This window comes from Corylus avellana, chromosome 8 (genome assembly GCF_965113065.1).
Source record: "Corylus avellana chromosome 8, dhCorAvel1.hap1.2, whole genome shotgun sequence".
Lineage (NCBI taxonomy): Eukaryota > Viridiplantae > Streptophyta > Magnoliopsida > Fagales > Betulaceae > Corylus > Corylus avellana.
The window spans coordinates 19,271,298-19,281,247 of NC_142497.1; the positions used below are offsets into that span (position 1 = coordinate 19,271,298).

At 37.0% G+C, this 9,950-nt stretch overlaps 1 protein-coding gene across 1 annotated transcript; it reads left to right on the forward strand.

Moving 5' to 3' along the window:
* Positions 1-2,307: 2,307 nt before the first annotated feature.
* On the forward strand, positions 2,308-2,986 carry LOC132163469 (putative histone H2B.1). Its single transcript, XM_059573768.2, has one exon. The coding sequence runs from the start codon at positions 2,384-2,386 to the stop codon at positions 2,828-2,830; it is 447 nt and encodes a 148-aa protein (XP_059429751.2). The 5' UTR covers positions 2,308-2,383; the 3' UTR covers positions 2,831-2,986.
* Positions 2,987-9,950: the final 6,964 nt, after the last annotated feature.

Sequence of the window (9,950 nt, forward strand, 5' to 3'; positions counted from 1 at the left end):
AACATGATTAACTTTTCATCTGTGTAAACAATTTAGAACTCTTCAAGCTTCCTTAATAAGATGCTCATATTGGCTCCAACTCCTCTCATCTTTTTTGAGAGCTGAGCCGAATATTAAATGTTCAATTTCCATTCATTTAAATTTTTTCGAAAATAAGCTAATTTTGAGCTTATTATCGAGCAATCTTTAACAAAAATAGAAAGAGTCAAATAGCTCTCTTCTCTCTCTTCCAAAAGTAGAAGATAAAAACCCTTCCCCTTATCTCCAGCAGCCTAGGGGGGAAGGACTCATGGCTCTCTCTTCCCACCCTTTTCCCCTACTTCCCCTTACTTCTCCCTCCCCTTCTTGCCGCCACTTAAGATGCCCTATCTCTTTGGAGGTCTTATCCGCCTCTTTTGAAGTCTTATCTTTTGTTCGAAAGCACCATTAGCGCATTCTCTACTGTTAGTTGCCTAGTTTCAGTATCATATCGTCGTCCTCAACCCTGGATATACAAACTTTTTGAAGTTTTTAGATTTGATTTTTTTTAAAATCAGATTTGTAAATTTTAGGAAGCCATACCCACAAAAGCGCCACTCCACTAGGATCCTAGGCCACTCAGCTTCTAGACGCCATCAGCCATGCCATCATCTGACCACCACACGCCGACGCGTGGGGCGTCCTGCGAAGCGTGTGCAACCTTCCTCTACCCCTTCACACTGCCACCAACCCCTTATGGCGTTCCCCGACATCCCCTGGCAATAAGCTTCGGTCTGTGTCCCTTACTCGTTGACACGAGCTGCTCCACATCTCCGACTCCTGGTGTTGCTTTTGTTTTTTTTTGGACTCATAGAATTTTTTCTTGCCTTTTGTCATGTATTTTCATTATGTTCTATTGTTGTGTTGCTTTCTGTTTAACCTTGGTTAGGGTTCAGACTCTGTGTTTGTGTAAGGTATATTTTTTCCACGTGTTTGGTCTCTTTCAAGTTCATTGAGGTAATAGTGGTCTGTCTCGATTGAGTTTTTAAAAAATAACCCGAACTGGTTGGGCTTTAGACTTAGTGTTTCTGAAGCCCTTTTTCCATTATTCTTTTTCTACTTAATCTTCACGGTTTCTTTGGAAACTTATCAAGATTTAAGTTTTTATGAGTTTTCTTACTCCAGATGGTTCTATCCATCATAGAGCGTCGTGGCTTTAATCGGTTGCATTGGCTAGTGCCTTCCACTTTTTTGGTATCCTTCAAGTTCATTGATGTGCTAGTGATTTGTCTGGATTGGGTTTTACAGTTTAACTTGTATTTGTATTTTGTTTTCGTTGTAATCTTTTTTGATTGAATAGATGTACTTGAAAAAAGAAAAAGAAAAAAAAAGAAGCTTATTATCGAGTTAGATAATTTGCTCGAACTTGTTCACGAACTATTCTATAGATAATATATCTAGTAAATGTAGTGATTTTTTTTTTTTTGTTGGAACAATTCATTCTAATTATTTGTTATTTAATTATGGTTTAGATTTATTATTTGAGTCATTAGATAAATGAACTCAAATATTGAATTATCTAATATCAAGTTTATATGTTTAATTGTTTATCTTATAGCATGTATATATATTCATTATGCCTACACACACGAATATATATTTATTTTATGACTCATAATTATAATAATTAAGTTATATATTACATTATAAGGAAAATTCATTTTTATCTTTTTAAATACTTAAGATGTTTTTGTTGTAAAGTTAAAAATACTATTATAAAAATAATAAAAATAAAATTTTATAAGCTTATATGAGCCAATAAGAGTCAAGCTAAGTTTATATAATTTAATAAACGAATCTCAATTTTTGTTTAAGCTTTGTTAGTTTAATAAATGAGTATTTATTTTTGATCAAAAAAAAAAATGAGTATTTATTTTGTTTATTATTATTATTATTATTTTGGTTATAGATGAGATTCGATTTTAAATTCTTCTAAATCATCAAAATTTGTAAAAATTCCCCAAATCGAAACACACTACGTCAACACCCAACTTCGCACGCAAACTGCTCTTCACGCATCTCTCCGAACCGCCGATTCCCACCTCTATTCCACAAAATCCAACGGTCAAAACGTGCCATGTCATTGATCCGTGCCTTTCCCTCTCCTCCAATAAAAATAAACAATATACCTGTTGACGCATGTCCTCAGAACCGTCCGATTTCTACTTCAAACAGAGTGAAATCAACAGGCGTAGTTGTGCCATGTCAGCGATCTGTGGCTACTCTTATTCTCCAATCAAAAGCAACCTTACACGTTTATAAATACGAAACACCAACTTCACATCTTCTCATCGCACATTTCTCAACCAATTCTCTCTCTGACGCTGTGTGTGTTTGTTTCACGAGAAAAAAAGAGAAATTTCCAATGGCCCCCAAAGCCGAGAAGAAGCCAGCGGAGAAAAAACCGGCCGAGGAGAAGAAGTCCGCGGTAGCGGAAAAGGCTCCGGCCGAGAAGAAGCCAAAGGCCGGGAAGAAGCTGCCGAAGGAAGGCGGAGCTGGCGCGACAGAAAAGAAGAAGAAGAGGACGAAGAAGAGCGTGGAGACGTACAAGATCTACATCTTCAAGGTGCTCAAGCAGGTGCACCCTGACATTGGGATCTCCAGCAAGGCTATGGGCATCATGAACAGCTTCATCAACGACATCTTCGAGAAGCTTGCCCAGGAATCCTCCAGGCTTGCCCGCTACAACAAGAAGCCTACCATCACCTCTCGGGAGATCCAGACCGCCGTGCGTCTCGTGCTGCCCGGTGAGTTGGCCAAGCACGCCGTCTCTGAGGGGACAAAGGCGGTCACCAAGTTTACCAGCTCTTGAATTGTACGCCTGCCGGTACTAGCGTTTGTGAAATTGGGGAAAATTTTAGGGTTAGGGTTTCTTATTAATTTTTAATCGGTTTCCCTTTTTAGTATGTGTTTTAGCTGATGTAAGTACTGATATGCTTTAAGATTGAATGAAAGTGTTTTTACCCAATTGATCTGTTTCTCTTAGTAATTTACATTTTTATTTTTATTTATTTATTTATTTTTTGGTTTGGTAATGGTAATTCTTGTGAGAAATTAGTTTCTATATTGTTCTCTTGATTTGATTCAAGAATGGTATGGTAAGGGCTCTCTTGTTTGAGTCGCAGTGGTAGAGGAAAGGTTCCTGCAGAAATATACTTTAAGATGGATTACTCCATTTACCAACAAATAACTGAGCAGGGCTCTGATGTGGCAAGGAAATTGTCGTTGCCACTTGCGTCTGTGGTTTTTAAACTTTGGTTAATCTTAATAACTGAAGTGAGCTCTGATGTACAGTGGAGTTTGATGATGCTTTCTGGTTCGTCCTCTACTTGATGCTCCTGATTTGTTTTGTGTTTAGTTGTAGTGGCCAACAATGTTGATATAGTTTACGGATTGAATTTATTTATTTATTTATTATTATTTTTTTATGCTGCTATGCCGTAAACTGTTTATTTTAATATTTCTGGCATGATTTTCCACTTGGGACTTTGTTACAGAATCACAATTCCTTTATAGTGTGTTATAAAATCTGGCCTAAGAGAGAAATCTCATGAAAGCCACTATCTTTAAAGGAAGTCTGTTGAGATTGATAGGAGCAGTTGTCTGCTTTGTCTTTTTCCTCCTCGATTGTTCTGCATAGTTTTTCCTTAATTGTCTTTCTGTAGTATGCGCTCCTCTTTCCTAGCGAGCTATTTATTTGTTTATCATTTACTTTTTGGGTTAAACCGGGCTGCTTACTATCTTGTGCAATGGACCAATTGTGTATTGGTTCTGATCATTGTATTTTGGCCCTAGATATTCTTTCCCCACTTAAATTTGAAATTTTCTTGAACAATTATTTATTCACTTTTTGTGTTTGACACAATTTCACTCCATTGTAGTGACTGACATTATATGATTAACATATTGCTTATTGCTTGTCTATAATACTTCAAGACTCTTCTCAATTTGGTTGTACTCCTAATTTTGTAGGCTTATGACTCATCTCTTTTTGTAAAGTTGCTGTAGATCTTTGGTTTAAAAGAAGCACTTTTGGGAAAATATATGTTGTCTGTATAGCTTAGTAAACAGTAAGCCATGAAAGCAAAACAGGTGAGGTTTTACTGGGCCTTTTGATATCATATTCAGGGTTATGATGTTTGCGATAAACATAAGCTTCTAATCTAGTTAATGTTGCAGTTGGTTGACACATGTGCATGTTATCTCATCTCTGTAGCATCTTCCATTTGAGGCTCTTAGAACTAATTCATATCTATCTAATGGAAGCATAGTGTATGTTCTGTTTATGAGAAATGCTACCCTTTCTGTAAAATCTCCTTTGCAAGGTCTTGAAATGACATGGAGGAGCACTTCAGTTTGTTTTGCAATGGGAGAATAGTGAAGGGGCGTTTTTCTCTGATTATTATTGTGAAGTTACACCATCCATTCTATGGTTTTACTTCTCAAAAAAGAAAAAAAAAAGAGGAAAAAAAAAACCATCCATTCTTTTCCCTGTAGCTAGTTATACATTTATTATCAGGTGAACAACTCTAGCTCAGCTGAGCCAGGTGTATGGGATCCATTTTCACAAGAGTTAATGCCACACCTTGTTAGTACCAGTATTTTTGTGAGAAAGCCCCAGTGATCAATCAGATTTGTCAATTGTATTGTTCTCAGACAGACTAACTAACCAATTAAACTTGTCAAGTGTGGTTTACAACGAAATAGGGTTTTTTGCATCAAAGTTCTGGATGTTCTAAATACTCCATGGTCTGAAAGCATGAGGGAAATGGGCCTCACGTGGGGACATGCCTAATTCTAAACGTTTGATTAGGTAAAATGATGCCAGAAAGGTGTGGTTGGTACCACGTATGCTACAAATATTTCTTTTACTGGTCTGTTTTATATAACATATATGTATAATGCTGTATGGGTTAGGTTTCACCATAATATTGTACTGCCCTTATCTGCACAGATTTTTGCATGAAGTGTCAGCGGATGGTTGGTGACCGCTGATGTGGCAAAGTGTGGAGGCTTGCCGAGGCCCGCTAAGTGGTTTATTACAAGATATACCTTAAGGTGTGGAGGAAGGTGAAATTCTGGAATCTTCTTTCCTCTGAAATTTGGGTGCTTGTGGAGGCTAGCTTTAATGGTTACTGGCTACTGGAATGGTGCTGCATCATTTCATTTACCAAAAGCAGCATCTAGATCCTGTAATATATTGCTAGCCTTGTTTGAGCCTTGCACTGATTGTAAAGCAATGGAACAGGTGCTTTTGTCCCATGTATTTACCAGTTTTTGGCTTCTTATGTGGAGTTTGCTCATTTGTTTTTGCCATTTTCTTCGGCTGAAGCTTGAAAATTTCTGACCAAAGTTTGGAAGGCAAGGGATCATAATTTTACTGGGGAACTTTCCCGAAATGAAGTGGATGATATAGATGGTTTCAAATTCTGAAGGAGATATCACCATTTGACTGTTCTTTAACTCCCTTCCCATATTTCAAGCAGTGGAACAGAGCAGAATGGTACTCATCACAGATTTTTCCTAGAATACGAGTTTAGTTTTGTAATTTTTCTGCTTTACATCTCTGTAATAAACCGCTTATTATGGTTTATATATGTTAAAGTATTAATTAAATGATTAAATTCATTATTTTCTATCAGGTTAAGCTTTTGAGATAAGCGGTAACAATTTATATATCTATTTACCATAGGAACCTATAGAAACCAGTGTTCTATATTCTAATTTTGTGCCTTTTGTTTTACTATTGATTTTTACTCAGCATTTTATTACTGCATAAATCATCACAAGCATGTGATATGCACCTTGTGTGTGTCTGTGTGGGAGAGAGACAGAAAGAGGAATAGGAGAAACTTTTGTAACCCCATCTATCTTACTTTCTCAGGCTGTTATCTGCAAGGCAGTTCATTATTTCTTTCGTGTTTGTATTGTTAGAACTACTACTCAAGTTACTCTTTACTCATAGGGAAGGGATTGTTAATACCATCATGATTAGACTGGCCCGTATAATTTCCTCTCTAGTCCTTTGCAACTGAATCCTTCTATGATGAGTGCGTCTCTTGGTCGTCAAATTGGTAGATTACGCAAAAAAAAGTAATTTCCATATTTTTCATCATAAAGGTGAAAATGCAGGATGGAGTGATCTTGACCTTGTTTCCGCCTAGGATATATTTGTATTACTGCTTTAAACTGCAAGGCTCCGATTTTATTTGTGTTCTTCTTTTGCTTGTCATATTGTCTCCTTCTCTTTGTTATGTTGGAATTGGGCCTCTGTCACAATCAAACTCAAGGGACGAAACTTCAATACACGCTTTAAGAGAAGTGCTACACAGAAGCTGTGTTGAGATAAAATAAGCTGCCCCTTTCGTCTCTTTCAAAAGTGGCTTAACAGTGTATCCTCTCATTCCTTCTTCTTTTATTCCACCCAGCCCACCCCCCCCCCCCCCCCCCCCCTCCCTTTCCTCTCAATGAGTATTGTACACGCTCTTTTTTAATAGCAAATTATCCCCAATTTAATTGCTTGGTAGATGGGTAGTCACAAAATGTTTATTTATTTGTTTATCTATTTTTTTCAGTTGTAAATAAAGGCACATATTTCATTGTGTATTCTGATGAATGTAGATACGCAAGTACTTTTCAGGCACTTCCATTCTATATTGTTTATTCCAAAATGTAAATCTTAAGCTGTTTCTTGCACTTTTGTTTATTCTCTTGCTGGTTGGTCATCTATCTGTTCTTTATGACTGGAGGAACATTCTTGTTTGCACTTGGAACAGAACAATTCTTGTATGTGACTGATCTTACTAGTTATTAAAAATAAGCCTATTTAAATCATTGGACTTGAGAAAGCCTGCTTATCTCAGAAGGATCTGGGAGACTGGGACCTTTATTTGCGGTTTGGTTCCACAGAGAAAAACAGTTGGTCCCCAACTTTAATGTAAAATTCTTAATTAAAGGATTAATACTTGGGCGTTGACTAAGATATTGTTCCTAAAATGGTTGGTCAATCTAATAGGATGGAGACCATATGATTTTTTCAGGACATGCTAGACATAATGGCAAGTACATTGGTTAGATCATGGCATAGTTAACTGTGGATGAGTATGTGAGAAGCTTCACCTCTGAAACAATTTCTAGGATGGTGTTGGAGAGCAGCTATTGTGAAGGAATGAAGTTATTTTTCAAGTGTATAACTCTACGGTTACGAATGCACCGGCCATTACTTAATGGGGTTCCCTTTGCAAGGTACATTCTCCCTCAATTCCTCATAATTCTGTTTTTCAATCCTAAAATTTATAGAACATCTCTGCATATGAAATAGGGATGACATATGTAGCAGTTGGTCGTATCAGTTTTTAAAGCATCTAGAACACCTTATTGGAAGTAGATCTGATATTGATGGCTATCAGTCGCTATCAAGTCCTATTTCTGTTGACACTTTTTGAGAGAGTATACTCTCTGGTTATCCATCCATGTTCTAGAGTGTGATTCAAATGTGGCATTATTGAAAATCCCTTGTCTGTGTTCTTCTGGATAAGGATTCTTCCCATTAAGAAGAAAAGGAGAAGGAGATTTATTCATTCAATGATTGTAGACATAGTAAACAAATGCAATGCAGCTACTTTCGAAGATATGTTGCAAATAATTTTGGAGGGTGCAACAGCATGGTGAGCTCCGGTTATCCTCAATTGCTAATCTATAGTTGACGATGTTAGAATATTTTCTTTATTGGGTTTACAATGATTATAGGTTTTGGTATGTTAAAATGGGTTGGACATACATAACCTAGAATGACAGCCCAAATGTTGTTGAGTGATCACCGAGTTATTGGGTTTTATACGCCTTAGTTGTGGAGTAAGTGGGCTCCTACTGGATGTGATAGTATGTAGGCCTGTATTTCTCTTGTTAGCCAAAATAATTGTTGGATTTGCAGTTGAGAATGTTGATTCATGAGTTGCTGTGGGTTTACCCGGGACGGGAGGCACGCCTCCGTTTTCTTGCTCCCCCTTTGCAACAAATCCTGGCAGTTGCTCCATGTATACAATCCCCAGGTTCCAAAGGTGTTAGCATTCGCATATGGATCCTAGCATTGCACCATGATCCTGAACTCTGGGGACCAGAAGCAGACAATTAAGTTCAATCCTGAGAGGTTTGATAATGGAGTTTCTGATGCATGCAAATTTGTGCCAGCCTACGCACCATTCGGTGGTGGTGTGAACTTTCCCATGGCAAGCCATTCTGGATTGAAATTGCTGTTTGCACTGATCTTATCCAATTTACTCCCTCCATTTCTCCACCTTATATACCCACTTGCCTTGATTTGGTTTCAATTACCATTGATTGTCTCCTATTTATGTTACTTTTTAAGTTTTCTGTAATGATTAGAAATCAAAAATTTCTTTCGTTGTGAAATGATGAAATCCAAGAAGATAATGAATGGTGTAACTGGTGTTCGATTGACAAAGGGCAAATGTCCTTGCCAGAATGTGCCCAGTCCCTTTTAGACGCCACATCTCTTTTTCCTGTTCTAGATTAAATGTCGACGAGCCTCGCCGTGCTCGATTTAATTTTGTCAAAAATATATATTTGTTTTATTATTTTCGTTCATTATCATTGAATTCTATTTTTTTTTTTTAATTTTAATTTTATTTTCATTTCCGTACTTTTCGAATAGGTTGGCTCTTCTCTCCCTTCTCAGTCTATCAGACATCACAACAAAGACCTTTCATACAACAGAAACGGTACAAATTAAAAAAACCTAAAATTTAATCGGAATGAGTTAAATGAATAGCCGAGCCCATTGAATTCTTGGACCATCTTTCGGAAACAATAGTTTGTAGTGATGTTCCCAAGAGGCAGTTTAATCGGCTGGAGTTATGTCTAATGAAGCGGAGGTCACTAGTTCGAATTCTCCTCTTGTGTAGACATGTCCAAAAATAAAAAAATAGTTTGTAGTGATAATTCGAAGAGAATTTGCATGAAACATTTACTACAACAACAAACAAACTTAAGAATCACAAGCATTGATAATGGCTAGATTGGAATTGCCGACAAGCAAACTTAAGAATCACAAGCACTGATAATGGCTAGACCGGAATTGCCGACGATGTGTGAAGCGTATATAAGCCAAGGCAGCACGTGGTGTGCACGCGCAGAATATAGCATTTGCCAAATTTTTTTATTTATTTTTTATTTAAAGTGGGAGAGGGGGAAAAGAGGAAGCATTTGCCAATTGGTAGTTCCAACCTTCCCTTTAATAATTCTTCTCATCCACAAATTCCCATCGTGAGGAAGAGTTGGGTGCATGTTCGGTTGCTGCACCACTTCATCTGCCACGTGCCCAATAAATTTACCTTAACCATGTTTGTTTATTGTTATGTTACAACAAGTTAGAAAGTAGCCTATTGGAAAATAATAATAATAATAATAATAATAATTTTTTTTTTTTTGAATACAGCCCATCTTTATCTGTCACTTTGCTAGCTTGTTTGCTAGGTAAGTAAAGCCAGAATAATTTATTTAAGAGTTGGTTGAAACTGTCACATCAATATTATAAGATAGTTGTAAGCTGCTTTTGCTGGCATATAATAAATTAATAAGAACAAAGTTATTTTTCAATCTATAGAGCGTATGATTGTTTTATAAATAAAACATTGTTCATTGATTATTCACCCATGCCCATTAAATAAATCAATTAACAGCAATGCATGAATTTGTTAATTTCTTCTCATTACACTTCACAATAAACTTGCCTTCTACCAAACATTAATTCACGTATAAAATATCATGCAACGTACGCGTCGCTAGGGCACAAAAGGAGAACGAGGGCTCTATCGTCATTCCACCTCTCTCTCCATGAGAAGTTGATAAAACGTGGCCCCTCCCTCCTCTCCATTTCCTCGATCCCAGAACTCCAAAAACCAGTACTTCTG

What these genes read in the sequence shown, in the direction of transcription:
- LOC132163469 (XM_059573768.2), top strand. Translation starts at nt 2,384, where the DNA reads ATGGCCCCCAAAGCCGAGAAGAAGCCAGCGGAGAAAAAACCGGCCGAG.